At 41.6% G+C, this 26131-nt stretch overlaps 1 protein-coding gene across 3 annotated transcripts in view; it reads left to right on the forward strand.

Moving 5' to 3' along the window:
• The window catches only part of UXS1 (UDP-glucuronate decarboxylase 1), a 626440-nt gene that overhangs the window by 577865 nt on the left and 22444 nt on the right, over positions 1 to 26131 (forward strand). For all 3 annotated transcript variants that reach the window (XM_053707629.1, XM_053707627.1, XM_053707626.1), the window contains one exon: positions 9213 to 9270. In XM_053707629.1, the coding sequence (XP_053563604.1) occupies positions 9213 to 9270 (58 nt within the window). The remainder of the gene's footprint in view (positions 1 to 9212; positions 9271 to 26131) is intronic.

Raw genomic sequence — 26131 nt, forward strand, 5'->3', positions numbered from 1 at the left:
TCCCTGAAGGCTCAGGGATCGTGGACTCAGGAGGAGTCTCTCCTTCCATTAAATTTTCTGCAACTAAGAGCGATATTCAAGGCTCTTCAGGCTTGGCCTCAGTTAGCAACTCTGAGGTACATCAGATTTCAGTCGGACAACATCACGACTGTAGCTTACATCAACCATCAAGGGGGAACGAGAAGTTCCCTAGAGATGTTAGAAGTTTCAAAAATAATTCGCTGGGCAGAGATTCACTCTTGTCACCTATCAGCTATCCATATCCCAGGTGTAGAGCACTGGGAGGCGGATTTTCTAAGTCGTCAGACTTTTCATCCGGGAGAGTGGGAACTCCATCCGGAGGCATTTACACAACTGATTCATCGTTGGGGCAAACCAGAACTGGATCTCATGGCGTCTCGCCAGAACGCCAAGCTTCCGTGTTACGGATCCAGGTCCAGGGATCCCAAGGCGACACTGATAGATGCTCTAGCAGTGCCCTGGTCTTTCAACCTGGCTTATGTGTTTCCACCGTTTCCTCTGCTCCCTCGACTGATTGCCAAGATCAAGCAGGAGAGAGCATCGGTGATTCTGATAGCACCTGCGTGGCCACGCAGGACCTGGTATGCAGATCTAGTGGACATGTCATCCTTTCCACCATGGTCTCTGCCTCTGAAACAGGACCTTCTACTTCAGGGTCCTTTCAACCATCCAAATCTAATTTCTCTGAGGCTGACTGCCTGGAGATTGAACGCTTGATTTTATCAAAGCGTGGCTTCTCCGAGTCAGTTATTGATACCTTAAGACAGGCACGAAAGCCTGTCACCAGGAAAATTTACCATAAGGTATGGCTTAGATATCTTTATTGGTGTGAATCCCAGGGTTACTCATGGAGTAAGGTCAGGATTGCTAGGATATTATCTTTTCTCCAAGAAGTTTGGAAAAAGGATTGTCAGCTAGTTAAGCGTCTGGCAGATGTTCCAGACGTTCAGGCATTTTGTCAGGCTTTAGTTAGAATCAAGCCTGTGTTTAAACCTGTTGCTCCACCATGGAGCTTAAAGTTGGTTCTTAAGGTTCTTCAAGGAGTTCCGTTTGAACCTCTTCATTCCATAGATATCAAGCTTTTATCTTGGAAAGTTCTTTTTTTTTTTTTGGTAGCTATTTCCTCGGCTCGTAGAGTCTCTGAGCTATCTGCCTTACAATGTAATTCTCCTTATCTGATTTTTCATACGGATAAGGAAGTCCTGCGTACCAAACCTGGGTTCTTACCTAAGGTGGTATCTAACAAGAATATCAATCAAGAGATTGTTGTTCCATCCTTGTGTTACACAATTTGGACGTGGTCCGTGCTTTAAAGTTTTACTTACAAGCTACTAAAGATTTTCGTCAAACATCTGCTTTGTTTGTTGTCTACTCTGGACAGAGGAGAGGTCAAAAGGCTTCGGCAACCTCTTTTTCTTTTGACTAAGAAGCTTAATCCGCATAGCCTATGAGACTGCTGGACAGCAACCTCCTGAAAGGATTACAGCTCATTCCACTAGAGCTGTGGCTTCCACTTGGGCCTTTAAAAATGAGGCTTCTTTTGATCAGATTTGCAAGGCGACGACTTGGTCTTCGCTTCATATTTTTTCAAAATTTTACAAATTTGATACTTTTGCTTCTTCGGAGGCTATATTTGGGAGAAAGGTTTTACGGGCAGTGGTTCCTTCCATTTAAGTTCCTGCCTTGTCCCTCCCTTCAGCCGTGTACTTTAGCTTTGGTATTGGTATCCCACAAGTAATGGATGATCCGTGGACTGGATACACCTTACAAGAGAAAACACAATTTATGCTTACCTGATAAATTTATTTCTCTTGTGGTGTATCCAGTCCACGGCCCGCCCTGTCATTTTAAGGCAGGTAATTTTTAAATTTAAACTACAGTAACCACTGCACCCTATGGTTCCTCCTTTCTCGGCTTGTTTTCGGTCGAATGACTGGCTATGACAGTTAGGGGAGGAGCTATATTACAGCTCTGCTGTGGGTGTCCTCTTGCAACTTCCTGTTGGGAATGAGAATATCCCACAAGTAATGGATGATCCGTGGACTGGATACACCACAAGAGAAATAAATTTATCAGGTAAGCATAAATTGTGTTTTTTCCAAGCTTTTTGCTTAGGGGATGTTTTTCTACCTGTGTTCGGGATGCTTTGCATTCTTCTCCCTTGGGTGTGGTCCTTTGGAATGTTAATCTGAAAGGATTATGGAGACTAGCCTTTCTTTCTACTCTCTTTTGGGTGACTCTGTTCTCATTTTCATTTCCCTTAGTGCTGCCCTTGGGGCCTTTGGGCTCTAGAGAAATTGTGTGACTTTGTTGCAGCCTAATACCTTGCTGGGGGGTGTTGACCTCCAGCTAAGGGTGTTCTCTTCCCTTTGGGCTGGGAATTACAAGGTTCTCCGGGTTTCCCAGTTTTCATCCCCTTTGAGGTCTGATTGCTTCAGACGGGGTATCTTGGGTTCCCTGAAGGTCTTGTTTGTTCTAGGACAATTCTGGGTCCCGGGTCCGGATTTCTTGTCTTGGATCCTTCTTGGATGTCTGGAGACTTATGATCCGAAGGACTGGTTCGGGACAACCCAGGTTTTTTCAGGGACCCTATGTTTTTCTACCTGTGTTCGGGATGCTTTGCATTCTTCTCCCTTGGGTGTGGTCCTTTGGAACGTTAATCTGAAAGGATTATGGAGACTAGCCTTTCTTTCTACTCTCTTTTGGGTGACTCTGTTCTCATTTTCATTTCCCTTAGTGCTGCCCTTGGGGCCTTTGGGCTCTAGAGAAATTGTGTGACTTTGTTGCAGCCTAATACCTTGCTGGGGGGTGTTGACCTCCAGCTAAGGGTGTTCTCTTCCCTTTGGGCTGGGAATTACAAGGTTCTCCGGGTTTCCCAGTTTTCATCCCCTTTGAGGTCTGATTGCTTCAGACGGGGTATCTTGGGTTCCCTGAAGGTCTTGTTTGTTCTAGGACAATTCTGGGTCCCGGGTCCGGATTTCTTGTCTTGGATCCTTCTTGGATGTCTGGAGACTTATGATCCGAAGGACTGGTTCGGGACAACCCAGGTTTTTTCAGGGACCCTATGTTGGGACATAGGTGCTAGCTCATTGGGCTTGCAAACAAGTAGGCCAGAGTTCACATCCACCTTCGGGTACTGGTTATAAACTTTTAAGGCCTGACTTGTCCTTCGGACAGAGTGTGCTCCTCTATGGGGAGTTTTTTTCTCTGTTGGGTCAACAGGGGTGTCTTGAGGATTTTTCATTCGGTCCGTGTTTTGATCATACTAGGGCTTCATGTCTTGTGGACATGTATGCTGTTCTTATCTGGGTCCTTCCCTTTGGAGGGGATAGTTTATCTTCCTTATGAGTTGGGGTTTCCTCTCTCCTGCCCTGTGTGTAGGAGGTTGGATCAGGTGGCTTATTTCTGTAAGGGGCAGCATCTGCTGCTCTGTGGGCTCTGTTCCACCTGTTGGAAATTGATCTCTCTACGTAGAGACTGTCTAAGAGTTGTGACAGGTCTTCCTATGGATCTATTGCACTTTTCTCTGTTTCAGGCCCTAGGGGTTTCTCCTTGGGAGTGCTTTATTTTGGAGGAGTGGATTGGGTTAGCACCTGAGCTCTGTTTGGGTGGGTGAGTCCCCCCTTTTTCTTTCCATTCCCTGGGGGCTAGTGGTTGGGGTCTTTCTGTCCCCCTGTCTATCAGACATTCCTTTTGCTTGGGCTGGTCTGGTGTTGGAGCAGGATCTGAGATCTGTTGCTCTGCTTCTTCGTCCTCTGAGCATTCGAGGTACAGTAAGCCTTTTGAGGTTTCTCCTTTCTCCACATTCTAGATTTGTGGGAAGGACTGGCGGCTCTTAGATAGCCTGCAACGTTATCCGCGGGTTAGTGGATACTTAGCAATCTGAAGGATCCTATCTTCAGCTGCTTTTTACTTGCCCTGCAAGTATTTAAGTTCAGTGTCATTTTTAGATGACTGCAGCGTGCAGTGTTTTTTCTTCAGGTGTTGTTCGTCAGACCTATCTGAGCTTCCTGCACAAGGTTTCGTTCTGAATATTTCGGTATTCTTAGATACCTTTTTGCGACTTGGGGACCTTCGTCTTCATTCGTTTCTAGAGTGTGGTTGCACTGTGTTAGGGGGAAGATCCTCTCTCTGTTTTTTTTTTCTGGAAGTTCCTTCTGCTAGCTCAGCATACTAATGCACTGTGGTTACTCTGCACTGTAGCAAATTGAGGGTTCCAAGTTCAATCCCTGGCGAGGTCTACTCAGCCTTTCCTCCTTTCGAGGTTGATAAAATGAGCAGCGCCTTGAGTCCCCTAAGGGACTTTTTGGCTTTTTCTTTTTCAAACTTGTTCTCGGCTTCAGACGAAGTGGGATTTTGTTGGGTAGGGGTTTTCAGGCCTGGTGCCCTGAGAATGGGCTGCCTCTTGTACCCTCCTGTTTTTGCATTCAGTGTCCTCTATAGCTTGGGTGTTGTTTTCCCAAAAGTATTGAATGCAGCTGTGGACTCTTTCCATTTATCAAGAAAAACTTAAATTATGCTTACCTGATAATTTTCTTTTCTTCAGATGGAAAGAGTCCACAGCTCCCCACACATATTTTTTATTTGGGGCGTCTGTATTTTTATTCTTCTGGCACCTTTTCACCCTGATATTTCTTCTACTGTTCCTTGTTCCTCGGCAGAATGACTGGGGGATGAGGGAAGTGGGAGGAGTATTTAAGCCTTTGGCTGTGGTGTCTTTGCCTCCTCCTGGTGGCCAGGTTCTGAATTCCCAAAAGTATTAAATGCAGCTGTGGACTCTTTCCATCTGAAGAAAAGAAAATTATCAGGTAAGCATAATTTAAGTTTTTTGCTCAGATAATCTTTTCCTAGCTATATTAATGAATCTGGAGCCATGAAAAAGACAGCTGAGGCCTTCTGCCTTACAAGGCAGTGACCCCACCCCCGAAAGTTCAGGTTTTACAGCCATTACTGGATTATTTCACAAGATCAACTCATCTCTTATTATTCAGCATCTCCTCACCTCTATTAGCTACAGTGATAGAGCTACCACCATCAACCATGCAGGAAGAAAACCTATTATCCAACTCTGGTGGCCACTACCGGAGGCTAGACAACCTCATGCTTGTACTCATTGGGAGAGTTCCTTCAAGCTCCACACTGGAGCAACAAGATAAAACACCCATGTGACTCTGCTCTTGTGTTTAAGGCTACCAAGATCATAGATTGGCATAGGAGGCTTCCTCCCAAGGAAATAATGGGACTAACTTGTCATAACCTACACACTACCATTTTGTCACTTCGACCTCAACTCTACAAAGACTCTTCATCTCACTTTTCTCAGAGACTCTTGATGATAATATATCACACACATGCTTTCAAGAATAAATCCTGGATAAAAAAATTGTGCTAAGGGGTAATATCAGCCTGAATTATTTTCTCGGATTCCTGGCTAAATTTATAGATTAATTTTATTTAAAATTAGGTTTTTATTAGGAAATTGAACTAATCTCAGTGTTATGTTTAACCAGTTTGTGTTCCCCTTCCTGCTGCCTTGATATGTAACAAAGATTCTTTTCTTCTTAAAAGGGAAGAGTCCACAGCTGCATTCATTACTTTTAATAAGAACCTGGCCACCAGGAGGAGGCAAAGACATCCCAGCCAAAGGCTTAAATACCTCCCCCACTGCCCTCATCCCCCAGTCATTTTTTGCCTTTCGTCACAGGAGGTTGGCAGAGAAGTGTCAGAAGTTCGAGATAGTCTCTTATGGAGGGTAGTACTCTTCGCAATGGGACTGGAGTTTTAAGTAATCCTGACAGCCTCTCAGTGAGAGCATGGATGAAGGTTAGAGTCCGGAGATGCAGGGAGAGTTTTCCTACGAACCCATCCCGACTCATTTCGCTGCCTACTTCACTCAAGTTCATGTCAGAAGGGAGGCTACTATCTGTCACACTTGAAGGGCCGTGTTCCTGTTCCACGGCATAGATTTTGGTAAGATCGTTTAATTTTATTTTGATATGTGAATGTTAATGAAACAAGGTAGGGTCCCAGTGGGACTCCTTTTATCTTAATAAGGAATCCTGGGCTAATATCTCCTGAGGGGGATTATTGAATAGGGGGACTTTTAATCATGTTTGTTATATGGTTCTATCTGCAAATGTGTAGCTATACTTAGGCTCACGGCCTTTTAGATTGCGTGCCCTTTTCGTGACTGGCACGGTGCACCTCGTGACGGGTGAGGTTGCGTTGTTTTTCACTTCCGTATGCTGACTGTGTGTGACCGCGAGAGTCCTGCTTGTGGGTTGTCTGGTTCACAATTTTTGTCATTTTTGTAGTCCCAAGATTATGGAGGATTCTGATATGCGTGACACGGATGCCTCAGATACGGAGGATGTGTCTTGTGATAAATATGAAATGGTCCGGGTAATCAATGCCCATCAGTTATGTTCCGATTGCTGTTCTAGAGTACTCTCTTCTCCCGAAGCAGGGAGCTTAGAGTGCGTTGAGCCATCCACCTCCGAGGTTTCCATGATGTTTTTTGGAAGGTCAGCCGTGTAGGGGGTTTCGCACCCGAGCACAATGCCTATCCTGACTCATGGTAGAATACAGTTTGTAGTAACGGTCAGCGGTCTAACCGGGGGCTTTGTTCCTACATGGACCCTTCCTTTCTCCTCCAGAAGTCTGGGACCCTTGTCCTTGGTCTTGACTAGCCTTTGGGCTAGGACCATTATCCTAGAAGGAAGATTGGGGGTCAGTTACTTTATGCAGGGTTGAGCATTTTTCTTTACAGTCGGTTCTATCCTTTGTGGGGGGTCTTGGATGTCCTTCTCCTTTCCACTAGTGTTCGGTGCTGGTGGGGGCGCTCGCTCCTGGGAGCCGATATTCGGTGGGCTGTGAACCCTTGGAAGGTTGCAGTTGAATCCAGCTACAGCTATTACACTTTGAGGGTGTCACCAGCTACAGCTAATTGCACTTTGATTGGGTGTTAGCAAGCTTTAAAACATCTTTGGTGTTTGGGTTTAGCAACGATGAGTCAGCTTTCTACCTGGAAGCTGGTTATTGGGAGTTCCTGTTCAGTGGTTGGTGTTCTTTTTGGAGAACTCTTTCCTAGCTGCTGGGATAGTTATCCTATTTCTGTTGTCTCGGCTGTCTAGCTTGCAGATCTAGATTTATTATGAGGCAACAGGGAACTCGTGGCTTTCCTGGAGTACCTTTGGGTTCAGGGTCAGGGATATGAGGGTATTCCTCAAGTCCTTTTTGGGACATGTTTCCCTGTGTATGGATCTCTCTTTCTTCAGTCCTTGTGTTTCTAGGGAGTTCATCTCCCTGGGCGTTGCTATTGTACGACAACCATGGATTGTTCTATATTCTGCAAAATGGATTGATCCTTTGGATTTTTCATGAGTTTCTGTTCTCCTTTTTGGAGGCAGATAGCGGTCCTTGTCTTGGCCGGGTACCTTCATGGGAGTCATGGTCCATGGGGTTGACTCCTCGGAGGTTGTTTGGGCTTGACGGACTCTGGGACTGAGTGGTTTAGTTCAGCTTTGCCAGTGGTTTAACTAATGTGCAGTTAGCTGGGCTTCGGGTTTCCACCCGTGTCGTCTATACTTTTTTTTTTTCTGGGTGTCGAGTAATCGTGCTGTGGTGCCTTTCGAAGGGGCCGCCTTTGGTATCCACCGTTGTTTGCATTCAGTGTATCCTAGCTTGGGTATTCTTTTCCCAAAAGTAATGAATGCAGCTGTGGACTCTTCCCTTTTAAGAAGAAAAACATAAATTATGCTTACCTGATAATTTCATTTTCTTCTGAAGGGGAGAGTTTACAGCTCCCGCTCGTGTTTTTATCTATGAGATGGTTGTCATTTTTTGTTCTTCTGGCACCTTTTTTCACCCTGATATTTCTCCTACTGTTCCTTGTTCTCTCGACAGAATGACTGGGGGATGCGTGAAGTGGGGGAGGTATTTAAGCCTTTGGCTGGGGTGTCTTTGCCTCCTCCTGGTGGCCAGGTTATTATTTCCCCAAATTAATGAATGCAGCTGTGGACTCTTCCCTTCAGAAGAAAATTAAATGATCAGGTAAGCATAATTTATGTTTTTTTTCCTATTTCCTTATCATTTATTAGATAAGCAAATGGGAACACAATATCCCAAACCGGGACGTAAATATAAATCTACTGCAGTGTGTAACTCCCATCTTATCAGCTTCACTCCCAGGTTTATAAATAACTCCTTTAACTCTTAGCAGCCTTTTGGATACCAGGTTAAAGTCCTGTTATTTTCTCAAGGCACAACGGAGAACATACAGTATGCTATTTAGAATTTTTCGCCCCAGTTATAACGCTCCTCTTTTTATCCACACTCTCTCTCTTACAGAGGTTGAATAATAGATATGCTATGGTATTGCTGTTTTATTTCTATTTTGTTCTAGTGTTCCAGAAATATTCTTAAATGTGGCTATAAATCTTGAGAAACCTTCAGGTTAACTAATGTTTTTCATAAGATTTTTCTTTTGTTGTTTTATTTGTTTATGGTCCAAAAGTGACCCTACCCAATTGTTTATGACTTACTAATAAAAACGATATATCTTTATGCAAGGCCCAAAAGCAGCCATTAGTAATCTCTTTTAACTTTGAAAATATGGGTTTATTCAGTTCATCTCAACCTAATTATCCATGTAGGTATCTTGTTAGATATACTTTTACATTGTCTTCATCATCACGAGTCCCTTACAGATTATGCTATTTCATTTAGAAGGTTACTTAAAACGGTCTTCTTATTTGTCTCTCAGACCCAATTTATTTCTTGTTGATATTTAATTTCTCTAACAAGCTCCACTGATTATTTTCACATATTTTTGAAAAGGTAGTTTGGAATATGGTTAAGATTAAGGGGACTGTAATGAAGTTAGACTTTTTTTGCAATAAATGGCTGTAAAACATTGCCCAGCAATGTTTAGATTTTTTTCTGAAATAGGTTTTGACATAACATTTCTACCAGAAACAACTCAACATCAAAGAAGTTTTTTTTTTTCAATAGCTCCGTTACAAGGAATTCTAAATTTATAGCAACCATTTCTATGTCTAATATAAAACATTACTTCAGAGATTAGGTAAGGGAGAATATTTCAACAAGCGTTTGTTTTATGTGATCATTTCCTATCAAAAAAAAAATGATGTTAAAAAAATGACTTTGATTTGCTTTCATCTTTTCTTTAGGGAAATCCAGAGGAGCACACCATTCTAGAATTTGCCAGATTAATTAAACACCTCGTTGGTAAGTTTTGTGCCCTTCAGATGTACTAACACATTTTAATTGAATGTGTAATCAGGAGGTGACTAATTAAATGCAGATATGACAATTTAAAAAAATTTAAACTTGGTTATTAGAAGTGATTTGCGCCTAACATAATTTTTATTTGAAGACAATATTCAGTAAGTACATTGAATGTTGGTAAAATTATTAGCGTGTGCTTCATTAACTGAACACCCAATAGTTATGCTGGAAATTCACTCTTTGCTATATATGCTGTAAAATAAGAGTTCCTACTAAATAATGCAGCTCAACTCAAACTTCACAAAGTATAACTCAGCACAGTGATGCCAGCGTTATCCACTTGTTGGTCTTAGGTCTGGACTACCCTATAAGCTTTAAAATGTGATACTACAGCAACTGAAGGAATGTGAGTGTAATTTTTGTTTAATATTACATTTATAAACTGCGTTGAGATGTTATTTGCACGTGTTTTATATATTCCTTTCTGTGTGTTTATTTATTTTACTTTCCCTGAACTAAATCATTTTTACAGTTTAGTTAACCTTTTTTTGTTGAAAGAGTTGTGTTTGACTTGTCCGTAAAAATGGTAATGTGTAATGTCACATGGTGCTTTGTAAGATATACTAGTAGCACTGGATGAATCAAAATATAAAATTTGCTTGATTTATAGAGGATTATTGAATCATTATATACATGATTTGCTATTTTTAAGAGGACACTTAAAACATTTTTATAATCATAGTATTGAGGTTATTCCGTACCTCCTTCTAGTCATGGGTGCTGCCACGTTTAAATCTGTCTTTCACTACATTCCAGTGCTGACCTGTTTGCAGCAACTCTCCCTCAGAAACCTGCAGTATAATCTAAGTACCATAATGACAAACAAATAATATATGCTCCCTAGGAGCACAACAAAATAAAAATATATAAATATATAAAAAGTAAAAAATATATATGCTTGACCAGCAGCAAGTATAAAATCTTAATCAAACTAAATAAAATCAAGTGAAAGTTAAAAAATCAAAAGTAGAGGAGGCGGAGCGTGCGGGCGTACCTAATGGCCGCACTTCACCAGAGCTCCTGAAGCGGCTATAGCGGGCCCCCCACCAGGCAAGCGTTAGTGCTGTCACAGTGCCCAAAAATAGCGGGCGAAGCATCGGAGAACCTGGCTGACTATAATCAGCGCATCTGAGGTGACAGTTGGCGTTCACAGACACAGATGTGATCCGCCGTACAGGCCGCAATCAAGGCACAGCTAGAGTGTCAGCGTGCGTGGAGACGCCGCATCTTCTCAACAAAGAGCCCAGTATAGAGGATAAAATTACCGGAAGGTGCCTTACCGGAGCATAACCTCTTGCAGCCCCACAAGTATGCGTGCATATGTCCAGCACGGCCGGTGAGACCTGGGGAGATTAGTACTTGAGACACTCGCTGAAAACCGCGCCATTTTGGGGGTAAGAGCTCATTACGGAGCACTCACACAACGCCAGTGCACACAACTACAATATGTAGCCCCTCTAGCTCAGTATTAGCTGCTTCTCCTTAGACAGCAATACACACTGCTATTCTGCCCTTTTAACACGGGGAACTTGCAAAGCAACCATTAACATGCTGAACTTGCCATAATATTGTTTTAAATTTATCCAGAGGTTTACATCAGCTTGCTTGGTCTCCCGGCTGCAGCAGTTAAGGGGATAAACAGCACAGAGCAACAGTCTGTACATGTCCTGCAGCACAAAAGCACTTGAAGCCCTACTGCCTAGAATGTATTAGCACAATATTCAGGTCCTATGCTGAGCAGTATATACACCACATGAGTTGCTCTCAGCCAGAGTTGAAGATTTCTTTCCTACAAGCCCATTACCTATATTATTCTTCCTGAATCAGCTATTTGCATTCAAGGGTGACCTATTATATAGTATATTACTGGGCATTGGGTGTTGTTTAGATTTCAACCATTACATGCTTAACTGATTTACACTGCAGTCTGAGTACGCAGTATACAAGATGGCGCTGAGAAGAACCTCTAAACTGGACAAAAACACCAAAACTACCAACACCATTACTCCGATGAACACTTTTTAAAAAAATACAGAGAAGCAAAAGAAAGTGCCTCAGTTGGGCAGCAATGATGAAGCATTGTCTGATAACCCGGACACCTGTCAGGCGCACATAACCTCGCCTAGCTCACCTGGACACTTGGTTGATGAACCGGTGACTCTGAAAGCCATGGAAGCACTTATTAATCAAGTAAAATCTTGTATCAAATCGGAATGTGCAGATTTAAAAAAAAGATATAAATGAACTGGGCCATAGAGTGGGAATATTAGAGGACGACAGAGAAGAACTAACTAAGGAGCTGTCTGACATGTCACACTCTTTAACAGAGCATCAATCCCAGATTGCGGAGCTCGAAAATAAATTGGATGATATCGAAAACAGGTCACGACGCAACAATCTGCGCTTCAGAGGGATCCCGGAGACAGTGAGCAGAGAGGATATCTCAGAACACCTACAAAACCTGTTTCAGTCTATGGCTATCTCCAACCAACGAGTGATTGAAGAGATACCCCTGGAAAGAGCCCACAGAGCATTACGCCCAAAGCCAAAAGATAATCAACCTCCTAGAGACATTATTGTGTGTTTCCAGAGCTACAGAGACAGGGAAAAGGTTTTCCAACTTGCTAGGGCCCAGCCATCTTTTTCTTTTATGGGCGCAAAAATACAAATATACCAAGACCTCTCCATACGGACACTGCAACATAGAAGAGAATTCGCCTTCTTTACCACGCACCTCCGCTCACTAAAAATACCGTATAGGTGGGGTTTCCCTACATCTTTGCAAGTTATTAAGGATGGAAAGAGATATGAATGTCTAAACCCTGCCAACATCCCAGATTTTTGCAGACAACTCAACCTTTCACCTCCAGATGTTCCGGAATCTTCTATACCAAAAACATTGTCGTTTCCCGTAAAACCACAAAGGAAACTGTGGTCTGAAATAGCGGGCAAGCACGCTAGAAAGAGACTGAACTCTGAATCATCCTCGCATCTGGTCACCTCCTGAACATGAATAAAGCGAACTACATCTGCCAGACCTTGTGAGTAGTAGCTGCGGGACTTACTTAGTGAGTAGCTCATGCTTTTTGTTGGCCTTGTTTACTTTCTGTTGAACTCTTTATTTATTTTTTATTCTTTGAACATTTTTTCCTTCTGTTGGTAATCTTCTCTCTGAAGTAAAAGACACTTGCTCAGAATGACTTCTGACCTGAACTAGTCACAGAACTCTCGAACACACTGTTCTTTCTATTTGACGAGTTCAATTTGCTATTAATGTGATGGTGTTAATCATTTTAAGTTAGTATGTTTAGCCCTTAAGAGTCGATAGATACCCTAGGAAGTACAGCACCCAGAAACAGAAATGAAAGGGGGTGCTAGAATTGAAGAAAAGATGTAGACATATATATAATGCTGCACCAATTAGTAATATGTTTTTTTTTTTTTTTTTTGGGGGGTGCTGGAAATGCTTAAGTGGCAACCCTTTGGGTGTCTAATGTTAAATCGAGTTAACCCCTTCCTGTTACTAATGTTAATTATGCCTTGTTTGTTTTTGTTCTTTTTTAGATAACAAATATGTATTGTGTACTGACAACAGAAGCACACATTGACTCCCTAGATGTGAAACCCCAGTTAGAACGCACTACATAACATATCAGATATTAGACCTGTTGGGGGGGGGGGCCCGTTGGGCCGTCCTACCTCCCTCTGTTTTACTTATTAACTTACTTTTCCTGTTCTCTTTTCTCAGACGGAATACTCCCGTCGGGCTTCTTCTCCCCCTCCCACTAAACTTCCCTATTGTCTTTGAATCTCCCCCCTCCCTCCTTTTTCTTTTTCTCTCCTTAATTTAGTTGGAAAATAGACACATCCAGTTAGCTGTTAGAGTGGTTTAAATCTTCAACACTTGAACACAACCAAAAAGCTCTGTCAGGTGCATTGCATCCCACTTGTACACCAATCCAAGCACCTATGGTACGCAATGCCACAATAAGTCACTTCAAAATAGCCTCACAAAATGTTAAAGGCATATTATCCCCACAAAAACGCTCTTTAGTGTTTCACGACTTCTATAAAAAGCAACTAGACATTGTTATGCTACAGGAGACACACTTTAAAAAAAGAAAAGAACCAGCTCTATCACACTACTACTATGACCAACATTTTCTTAACTCAGGACCAACAAAACACAACGGAGTATGTATCTCTTTTAAAAGGGGAACATCCTTCGTTCTCCTACATAAATGCCAAGATAATGAGGGCAGAATGTTGATTCTTGTTGGCCTTTACTATGGTAGACCGATTACCCTAGCTAATATCTATGCACCCAACCGCCTGCCCCTTCCTTTTTCCGCACAGTTATCAACCACCTAGTGGATGTAGCCAAGGGCCTAATAATATTGGGGGGGGATTTCAACTTCCCTTTTAACCCAGCATTAGACACCTCATCGGGCAAATCATACATAAGATATAGTCAAATAAAAGCAAATTGGCAAGCTATCAAGAAAATACCTTTGTTCGACACTTGGAGGATCACACACCCCTCCACAAAAGATTTTACATTCTTCTCTCACCCACAACACTCCTATTCTCGGACTATCTTCTCTGCGACCAAAATACCCTTACATCACTAACTAACTCCAGACTGTATCATACCTCATGGTCAGACCACAGCATGGTATGTTCCATGTTTTCCTGGTCTTCTAGACCACAGCACCAGCAACACTGGAGACTTAATGATCACATACTGGCTGACCCACTTGTCACAACCAATGTAGTCGAGAAAACTACTGAATTCTTTGCTTTTAATGACCCAAGGGCTACATCGGCTTCTAATAACTGGGAGGCCTACAAGTGTTACATCAGAGGAGTGATATTAGATCACACCCATAGGCAGCGCAAACAGAGGGCAGCACAATACCTCACACTAACGACCAACTTTCAAAATTGCGAAAAAGCCTTGAAACAGAACCCCCTCTCCCCAAGTCTTCTTTTACAGTCTCGACTGGCTATAGAGGATCTCAACCAATACCTAGTCAAGACTGCTCACCTGAGGGCAATCACCACTAAATCAAAATTTTACGTTGAAAGTAATAAATCCGGCCGCTTATTGGTCAGGTCCCTCAGAAAGAAAGGTTATAAAGCCTTTATCCCCAAAATAGTGGACTCATCAGGCACCCCACTCGTTAAAAACTCTGATATAGTGAACCAGTTTGCATCCTATTACTCATCTTTATACAACCTACCACAAGCTGATCCTATAACCAAAACAGATATGATCAATAATTATTTATCTTACATTAAACTCCCCACCCTTACTGCAGAGAGTAACGAGTCCTTAGACTCGCCTCTCACAATGCAAGAAATACTAGTGGCCATAAACCTCCCCCAGGGCAAAGCCCCCGGCCCAGATGGATTCACCCCTAAATTTTATCACCTATTCAAGACCCTCCTGAGCCCCCATCTTTTAGCAATGTACAACTCTTTGGATCATGACTGTCATTTCTCACAGTCTCAACTGGAGGCTACCATCTCGGTTATTCCTAAGCCCGGTAAAAATACGGAATTAGTTACAAATTATCGTCCAATATCTCTGATCAACATTGATATTAAGTTATACGCGAAGATATTGGCCACCAGAATTAATAACATTCTGCCCACGTTAGTTAACACCGATCAAGTCGGCTTTATACCAGGGAGAGAGGCCAAAGATAATACGATACGACTACTACAGACCATACACACTGCCAATATCATTAAATCCCCCCTAATTCTACTTTCCACTGATGCGGAGAAGGCCTTCGACAGGGTGGACTGGGATTTCCTGTGGGCCACCCTGTCGAAATTTGGCTTCTCAGCTAACTTGATCTCCCGTATTAAAGCACTATATAACTGCCCCTCTGCTCGTATTAGCGCTAACAATATCTTATCTCAGAAAATTCCTATCAGAAATGGTACGAGACAGGGGTGTCCCCTATCCCCATTATTGTTTGCCCTAACAGTAGAAGTCCTTGCAACCAGAGTAAGAGATAACGCCGGAATTGAGGGCATGCCCTTCAGGCCAGCCTGCCAGAAGTGCTTACTATACGCGGATGACATCATATTTACTATTCGTTCACCTTCCACTTCGCTACCAGCGCTACTGACAGAATTAGCGAACTATAAAAGGGTTTCGAACTTCTCTATTAATATGGAGAAGTCGAAGCTCCTGCCCCTTCACATAACAGATGAGGAACTGGGCTTTATTAAAACATACACCACCTTTCAGATAACCAATATCATTCATTATTTAGGTATAGATATATCCCCTATTCAGTCTGACCTGTTCGACCTCAACTACATCCCATTACAAAAAGAAACTCAAACATCCCTAGAGACGTGGCATAAGCAGGGTCACCTCTCGTGGATGGGCCGCATTAATACACTAAAAATGAGCATCATCCCTAAATTCCTGTACCTGTTTCAGGTCCTTCCCTTGGACATTCCCCAAACTTATTTAATACAACAACAAAAAGTATTTGATTCCTTTATCTGGGCTCAAAAACGCACTAGAGTGACTAAAAACACCCTGTACCTTGATAGAGAACAAGGTGGTCTAAGCGCACCGAATCTTGCAGCATACTTTAGGGCAGCCCACCTAGCGCGAATTGTGGCATGGAAACACTCCTCGCATGAAAAACCTTGGGTACAGTTGGAATCCTATTTGGCGGGTGGTTATAATCTTGGAGATTTGTGCTGGATCCCAGCCAAGCATAGACCCCCAGAAGCTAAGGTTAACTACTACGTGGCAGCAACACTAAGGGTATGGGATAAAACATTAGCCTTAAACAATCCTATCTCAACTATACCATCCCCTCTAACCCCCGTCCTCAATAACCCCCTTCTAATACAACCACAGACCCTACAACTCCGACAGTTTATAATTCTCCCTCTAATGTCCCAGCCCACCTGGCACTTAAGAATGGGCAAATCCGCTCCCAGTTAGAACTCTCGCAAATCTTAGGTCCCCCATTTCATCTCTGGTTCCCCTACCTACAACTGAGACATGCCATACTAAATAGCCCCTTCACAGATGACCTGACCAGACCCTTGCACCCCTTTGAAAAATTGTGCACAACCACAGCCTTGAACAGGTCCCACATCTCTATGATCTATAAGCTTCTTAGAGGTTCGTTCCCAACTAAACGGCCATCATACATATCCAAATGGGAAGGGGAACTTGGCATTACCCTCACAGATACTCAGTGGAGTCATATTTTCATAGAAACCAAAAAATCATCCATATCCTTGGTGTTTGCAGAGATGAACTATAAGCTACTGTCAAGATGGTATCTAACTCACACCATCTTCACAGTATTTTTCCATGTTCCTCCCCTCTGTGCTGGAGGAAATGCGGAAATATAGGGACTCTCTCACACATCTGGTGGTCATGCCCCCTTCTTCAAAAGTATTGGGAGGACATAACTAAATACATTAATGCAACACTAGGGCTTTCAATCACGCTCTCTCATGGTATGGTTTTGTTAAATGACACCCCCTCAATTTCTTGTCTTTACCGTAAAAAATTATTCTCTTGTCTACTTAACTGCGCCAAACGCCTTATACCCCGGTTCTGGAAATCTACACAAACACCTGACTTACCCATGTGGTTAAGAGAAGTGGATCACATTTTATCATTGGAAAAAATACACTACACATATGTGGGACAACAAGATTTTATTGCAGACATTTTGTACATTTGGGAACAGAGACCTACTCACTGACACAGTATGACATATAGCAATATAACACTCTATACCTCTTACTCCATGTAATGAAATGAAAACATATGTGTTGATAGAATTGTCAGAATTTATGTCAAGTGTATAGACGGTGTGTAACCCCCCCCTCAGTAGTTGTACCTCTATATGAAATAATTAATTGCTTATGTACAATTGACTGCAACCATGATATCAGTAAGATAAGATTGGTGGCTTGGAACTAGATAACATCAATCACTCAAACTGCCTGCTTACATATATGTGAATACGCTACTGTAATGTGTCTAACAGTTTGTAATGTTACCCCTCCTGGATATTTGTTTGAAAACTCAATAAAATAGTTGATTACAAAAAAAAAAATCAAAAGTAAAGTCCAGCTGTGAGCAAGGAAAAAAAGTCTCTATTGGATAATACAATGTGAAAGGCTGCTCCACTTCTCAACCCCAAAAGGTGATATTCATATTATCCTGTAGATGAAAGCAAACAAAATGGCGCCTCATGTGTGTATCAGTAGTTCCAATAGATACTCCTATCACAGTATAAATGTGCAGGATACTCACATTTAGTAGCAGCACTCAGTTGTGCTTATTGAATCACACACAGGAGTTCCTGTTTGCCGGTGTACAGTGAGCTAAAGCACTGCAATCCTTCAGCTTGTCTCTATAAGCACAACTGAGTGCTGCTACTAAATGTGAGAATCCTGCACATTTATACTGTGATATCTATTGGAACTACAGATACACACATGAGGCGCCCTTTTGCTTGCTTTTATCTGCAAGATAATACGTATCATAATGGTAACACCCACAATTAGAAGGTAGTTATTAGAATTAGTGGCAAAATATTTCAAAAATGCTATTTTTTTCCTCTTTTGCTCTTTTATGGCTATATTTCTGCTAAAATCAAGAATGTGGAGCCATTGGAAATAAATTAAAAGTCTTTTTTGTTATTCCAAAACAGGTTTAAAAGAAGGAAGCACCCCACAGACAAGCAAAAGGCAGAATTCCAATGCTGACATGTTTCAGCCCTCAGGCCGTAATCATAGCATATGGTATTGATAGAAAGGTATAGCTTAAAACAGGTAAAGTGTTACCTGATTGGACAAACTTGATTAAAATATGTACTCCCTTATGCTTCACATTACCATTAACTCTAAATATGCCTAAGAGAAGTGCTCAAGCATCACATATATGGCTATACAAAACCTACATAGTATATAGGAGATATTATCCTGTTATTGTATACGCAAAAAAAAACAGTACAAATCTAGTTTGAAATGGATGGCAGCAAACATAAATGGATAAAGACAAAAGCTTTTAGTAGGGTATAACAATAATATAGCAATAACATAATAATACATATATATATATATATATATATATATATATATATATATATATATATACTATAATATAATATGAATCAGATACTGGGACTAAATTATATCGGACCTAAAATAATGGTACCAACATAAGTGGCTGGTCCTATAAAGGGATATAATAGCAATCCCATGAACTGGATCATATTACACAACAGAGCCTAATGGATATATATCCATAACTCCAAGTCTTATTTTATAAGTAGGAAAAAGTAGCAGTACCCAAAAGAGGAGGGGACATTGATAGTCTCTTAGCCAAACGTGAGGTGTTCTGGAATAAGATGATAATATGTCATATACTATGTAGGTTTTGTATAGCCATATATGTGATGCTTGAGCACTTCTCTTAGGCATGTTTAGAGTTAATGGTAATGTGAAGCATAAGGGCATATCTATTTTAATCAAGTTTGTCCAATCAGGTAACACTTTACCTGTTTTAAGCTATACCTTTCTATCAATACCATATGCTATGATTACGGTCTGATGGCCGAAACATGTCAGCTTTGGTATTCTGCCTTTTGCTTGTCTGTGGGATGCTTCCTACTTTTAAACCTGTTTTGGAATAATAAAAAGACTTTTAATGTATTTCCAATGGCTCCACATTCTTGATTTCACTTATTAAGCCAGCTTCTTGGAGCCACTGGTTATCTTCTACTGAGTCCGGTCCGTGCAGTTACCAGGCAGTGCAGTGTCTAATCCCCCCCCCCCCCCCCGCGCGACGCATCATACGAACATCATTGACGTGTACTACCCGGATTGTACTGGAGTGTGCAGGAGCTCATGCCGGCGAACATCTGAGCAATTTCTTGGTCCGTTTGGTGTACGGTGAGTGTCCGGCCTTCTGACAGGAGTGTCTCCTATCCACTCTGAATCCTTGTGCGCATTTTAGCCTGTGGATCCTACAATCAAGGTATTCCTCCTTTTCCTATATATATTGTGTTCAAGTACTTTTATCAGCAGTATTTGATTTCTGTAGGAGGAGCAAGATAGGGGGGAGAAGGAATTCACTTATAAGCCCTGGTATTTACAACTTATACTATTTATGCATAGGCTCTATTAAGGAACTTTACAGGCTGCACTTCTATGTGTTTCTTCTATTGTTTGGATATCTGTGCAGCTCTGCATTCTCAATCTGCATTTGACAAGTGACTCTATTTGCTATTATGGAAGCACCTACTAGCTATACATTTTTTTCACTCATGCCTGCAGAAGCAGGATTTGACTAATAAAATCTTTTCGGATGACAAGGGACTGTTATCTCTAAGTACCCTGTTTGATTTAATGGAACAGTTGCTGTTTAAAGAAAACAAAGCACAATGTGACATATGGACATTTGAGAGCTATATTAAAGCCAAAATGATCCCTAGGGGATTAAGAATATACAAATTTCCTCTACTTTTGAAATAGACCCTAAGGACCAGGAATTTATTAATTCCTGGAATGAAGTCTTATCCGAATGTTCATCCAATTTAATGTTATTACTAATTCAACACAGAACACGAGATTTGAATAGGATAAAAACAGAGATTGATTGTTTACAATTAGAACTAAATAAACGTAGTATAGATGTGGCTTTCATAAAGTTTGACAAAATTCTCCATGATTCAGTAGCTAGTAGTAAACAGCACATCATGGAGAATAAACATAAATAAGTGATAGATCTGATTATTCATCAAATTCAGTTTATATATGGAATAGGAGACAACGTAATGACTACAGGCGTAGCTTGCCAATTACCAATAATAATAAAAACAAGAAGGGTAATCGCAATCACAGACGCAGACAGAATAAATCTGTTACTTTTTCTGATAGTGACACAGATTGGTCATCAGATGACACAGTCAGATGTAGATGAGAATGTGACTAGAATTAATACAGTTCAGGTAAACCCACAAGCTCAACAACAATTAGGGATTCTTAAAAATGCATCGTGTAATACCAATCTGGGGGCCAGACCTAAGGAAACACCTGTCCATCATGAGGTTAATAAAAGCTTTAAATATGTTCCAAGCATCAACCCTATGGGAGACTGTGCTACAGGCACAGATAATAACCAAACCATGCTGGAACAGGTTTTTCCAGTAGGCCAGGGTCTTCCGGAAGGGGGAGGTGGAGCAAACCCACATCAGTTCAACGAAGAGAGGTATCAGCTGAGGGGCAATCGCACAAACACCAAATACAAGTAAATAATGTGATTAATGTATCCTCTATCACTCTCACCAAAGCCCAAATAGAAGTGTTGGGCTTTGGTTTGGGTTTTGCACTTACCACTAATTTCAACTCGTTCCAGGCCATGATAGATCTAAAATAGACTAATAAGAAATATCACGCTTAAAAAACACTTTTCTACCACTTCTGAATTTATACCTACAAGTAATATTCAGAGTATGGCTAAATGCCCGGAATTTAACACATTCAGGGAAAATTGTGACTTGGTAACTCTACAACTTTTAGCCTCAAAAACCACATCTACTCCAGGTGAGGTTAATAGTGGAAAAAAGTTTTGTGATAAATCTAAATTTTACCCTATACACAATAGGGGCCCCTTAATTGAAACTTTTTATAATAGGGTTGAAGCAGATCTCCTGGTCCTACAGGATAGCTTGGGTCCTACTAGTCATAATCTTTCTAAAAAACAAAATGATGCACTTAAGGCTCTCCAAGAAGATGTCTCTATAGTCATACGCCTAGCAGACAAGGGCGGGACTATAGTAGTCTTGGATCAGTCAGACTATGTCTCTGAAGCCTTACGCCAACTACATAATACACATGATTATGAAATTCGGACATTTAATCTCTCTAACACATTCTGGAAGGAACTCAAGGATATTTTGGATGATGGTTTGGAACATGGGTTTATAGATTAATCCACGGCCCTTTATTTGGATGTGCCCTTTCCAAAAATACCCATGTTCCACCATTTCCCAAAAGTCCACAAATCTCTCACTAACATCAAAGGGAGTGGTGTTGACTCTCTCTTAGAACGTTTGTCACAGTGGCTTGATGCCATACTTCAACCTCTGGTGAGTAATCTGTTGTCCTACACCAGATATTCAAAACATATCCTTTATCTCATCAATGGTTATGGTCTGAGAGCCGAAACATGTCGGCATTGGTATCCTGCCTTTTGCTTGTCTGTGGGATGCTTCCTACTTTTAAACCTGTTTTGGAATAATTAAAAGACTTTTAATTTATTTCCAATGGCTCCATATTCTTGATTTCACTTATTAAGCCAGCTACTTGGAGCCACTGGTTATCTTCTACTGAGTCCGGTCCATGCAGTTACCAGGCAGTGTTTAATCCCTCCCCCCGCGACGCATCACACGAACGTCATTGACGTATACTACCCGGATTGTCCTGGTGTGTGGAGGAGCTCATGCCGGCGAACATCTGATGCAGCTTACCGAGCAATTTCTTGGTCCGTTTGGTGTACGGTGAGTGTACGGTCTTCTGACAGGAGTGTCTCCCATCCACTCGGAATCCTTGTGCGCATTTAAGCCTGTGGATCCTACAATCAAGGTATTCCTCCTTGTCATATATATATTGTGTTCAAGTACTTGTATCAGCAGTATTTGATTGTTTAATTAGACTAAAACTAAATGAAAGTAAAACATTATTTATGGCTTACAAGTTACAAATCACAGGGCATGGAGGTTTAGATAATCCTCACCTCTCTTCTGCCTGTGTGTAGGGAGAACAGCACTCTCCTCCACAGACTCCTCTGCGTGTTACCCCTCCCCCACAGCAAACGGAGACCTGTGAATTGTAACAGGTCTCTGAAAGGGGGAGGGTTGTGCAGATCGTATCTCCCTCTTGTCAAAACCCATGCAGAGAACTTATAGAAAGCATGCAGTTCTTCACTTGCCATGGTCAAATGATAAGTAAATGCTACTGTAGGGGACTATTTAAAATGTCCGTTTTTTCAATAAAAAATTTGAAAAAACGGACTGTCGCGTCAAATACCGGAACCTGGCAACCCTATCTATATCATGTGTGTGTTCACCTTTTGACACTTAGAACGAAATCCACTGTGAAGGAATTAGCATTACAAAAATTCATTCGAAAATGTTACAGAATAAACCAATTAAAAAAAAAAGAAGGTTTTTCTATAAACCTTTCCACACTTACATATGCACAAAAGAAAAACATAGGCAACCTCAGCAGCTATAAAATATCAAGACATGACCATGAGACAAGATACTTTAATAACAATCTTTATGAATTTTGCATGCTGGGTCTAGGTGTAGGTGAAAAAATTATGACCACTACTTTTTTATCCAGCCACTAAAGACTACTTTACCATGTCAAAAAGAGATGAAAATATATTCCGAAAAATGAAGATCACAAATGCTTGGAGAGGTCATAGTAGAGGCAAATCGTCAGTCTTCACTCCTGTCTAAAACTCTCTAGTAGGAGTTTTCTCCAACATAGGTGTGTCCGGTCCACGGCGTCATCCTTACTTGTGGGATATTCTCTTCCCCAACAGGAAATGGCAAAGAGCCCAGCAAAGCTGGTCACATGATCCCTCCTAGGCTCCGCCTTCCCTAGTCATTCTCTTTGCCGTTGCACAGGCAACATCTCCACGGAGATGGCTAAGAGTTTTTTGGTGTTTAAATGTAGTTTTTATTCTTCAATCAAGAGTTTGTTATTTTAAAATAGTGCTGGTATGTACTATTTACTCTGAAACAGAAAAGAGATGAAGATTTCTGTTTGTAAGAGGAAAATGATTTTAGCAACCGTTACTAAAATTGATGGCTGTTTCCACACAGGACTGTTGAGATGAATTAACTTCAGTTGGGGGAAACAGTGAGCAGACTTTTGCTGCTTGAGGTATGACACATTTCTAACAAGACTTGGTAATGCTGGAAGCTGTCATTTTCCCTATGGGATCCGGTAAGCCATTTTCTTAGTTTTAAATATAAGAATAAAGGGCTTCACAAGGGCTTTAAAGACTGGTAGACATTTTTCTGGGCTAAAACGATTACTTTATAAGCATATTTAATGGTTTATAACTTTGAAGAGTTATTTTAATCTTGGGAATTCTGTTAAAAAAACGTCAGGCACTGTATTGGACACCTTTTTCACTGGGGGCCTTTTCTAGTCATAGGCAGAGCCTCATTTTCGCGCCACTAATGCGCACTTGTTTTTGAGAAGCAAGGCATGCAGATGCATGTGTGAGGAGCTCAGATCCACTGAAAAAGCTTATTGAAGGCGTCATTTGGTATCGTATTCCCCTCTGGGCTTGGTTGGGTCTCAGCAAAGCAGATACCAGGGACTGTATAGGGGTTAAATGTAAAAATGGCTCCGGTTCCGTTATTTTAAGAGTTAAAGCTTTCAAATTTGGTGTGCAATACTTTTAAGGCTTTAAGACACTGTGGTGAAATTTTGGTGAATTTTGAACAATTCCTTCATACTTTTGCACTTATTCAGTAATAAAGTGTGTTCAGTTTAAAATTTAAAGTGACAGTAACGGTTTTATTTTAAAACGTTTTTTTGTGCTTTGTTATCAAGTTTATGCCTATTAACATGTCTGAACCATCAGATAGACGATGTTCTGTTTGTTCGGAAGCCAAGGTTCCTCTCCATTTAAATATATGTGATGAATGTGACAAACAAAGTAGGGACAATGATGCCACTGATAATAATGTTGCCCAAAATGATTCCTTAAGTGAGGGGAGTAAGCATGGTACTGCATCATCTCCTTCTATGTCTACACCAGTCTTGCACACTCAGGAGGTCCCTAGTTCATCTAGTGCGCCAATCCTCCTTACTATGCAACAATTAACGGCTGTAATGGATAATTCTATTAAAAATATTTTAGCCAAAATGCCCACTTATCAGCGAAAGCGCGATTGCTCTGTTTTAGATACTGAAGAGCATGAGGACGCTGATGATAATGGTTCTGACATGCCCTTACACCAGTCTGAAGGGGCCAGGGAGGTTTTGTCTGAGGGAGAAATTTCAGATTCAGGAAAAATTTCTCAACAAGCTGAACCTGACGTTATTACATTCAAATTTAAATTGGAACATCTCCGCGCTCTGCTTAAGGAGGTGTTATCTACTCTGGATGATTGTGACAATTTGGTCATTCCAGAGAAATTATGTAAGATGGACAAGTTCCTAGAGGTCCCGGTGCCCCCCGAAGCTTTTCCTATACCCAAGCGGGTGGCGGACATTGTAAATAAAGAATGGGAAAGGCCCGGCATACCTTTTGTCCCTCCCCCTATATTTAAGAAATTATTTCCTATGGTCGACCCCAGGAAGGACTTATGGCAGACAGTCCCCAAGGTCGAGGGGGCGGTTTCTACTCTAAACAAACGCACCACTATCCCTATAGATATAGTTGTGCTTTCAAAGATCTATGGATAAAAAATTAGAGGGTTTGCTTAAAAAGATGTTTGTTCAGCAAGGTTACCTTCTACAACCAATTTCATGCATTGTTCCTGTCACTACAGCAGCGTGTTTCTGGTTCGAAGAACTAGAAAAGTCGCTCAATAAAGCATCTTCTTATGAGGAGGTTATGGACAGAGTTCAAGCACTTAAATTGGCTAACTCTTTTACCTTAGACGCCACTTTGCAATTAGCTAGATTAGCGGCGAAAAATTCAGGTTTTGCTATTGTGGCGCGCAGAGCGCTTTGGCTAAAGTCTTGGTCAGCGGATGTGTCCTCCAAGAACAAATTGCTTAACATCCCTTTCAAGGGGAAAACGCTGTTTGGCCCTGACTTGAAAGAGATTATTTCAGACATCACTGGGGGAAAGGGCCACGCCCTTCCTCAGGATAGGTCTTTTAAGGCTAAAAATAAAACAAATTTTCGTCCCTTTCGCAGAAACGGACCAGCCTCAAATTCTACATCCTCTAAGCAAGAGGGTAATTCTTCTCAAACCAAGCCAGCCTGGAGACCGATGCAAGGCTGGAACAAAGGTAAGCAGGCCAAGAAGCCTGCTACCGCTACTAAGACAGCATGAGATGTTGGCCCCCGATCCGGGACCGGATCTGGTGGGGGGCAGACTCTCTCTCTTCGCTCAGGCTTGGGCAAGAGATGTTCAGGATCCTTGGGCGCTAGAAATAGTTTCTCAAGGTTATCTCCTGGAATTCAAGGAACTACCCCCAAGGGGAAGGTTCCACAGGTCTCAATTGTCTTCAGACCAAATAAAAAGACAGGCATTCTTACATTGTGTAGAAGATCTGTTAAAAATGGGAGCGATTCATCCTTTTCCATTAGGAGAACAAGGGATGGGGTTTTACTCCAATCTGTTCATAGTTCCCAAAAAAGAGGGAACATTCAGGCCAATTTTGGATCTCAAGATCCTAAACAAATTTCTCAGGGTTCCATCGTTCAAAATGGAAACCATTCGGACAATTCTTCCTACCATCCAGGAAGGTCAATTCATGACCACGGTGGATTTAAAGGATGCGTATCTACATATTCCTATCCACAAGGAACATCATCGGTTCCTAAGGTTAGCCTTTCTGGACAAGCATTACCAGTTTGTGGCACTTCCATTCGGATTAGCCACTGCTCCAAGAATTTTCACAAAGGTACTAGGGTCCCTTCTAGCGGTGCTAAGGCCAAGGGGCATTGCAGTAGTACCTTACTTGGACGACATACTGATTCAAGCGTCGTCTCTGCCACAAGCAAAGGCTCATACGGACATTGTCCTAGC

This window comes from Bombina bombina, chromosome 3, assembly GCF_027579735.1.
Source record: "Bombina bombina isolate aBomBom1 chromosome 3, aBomBom1.pri, whole genome shotgun sequence".
Classification (NCBI taxonomy): Eukaryota; Metazoa; Chordata; class Amphibia; order Anura; family Bombinatoridae; genus Bombina; species Bombina bombina.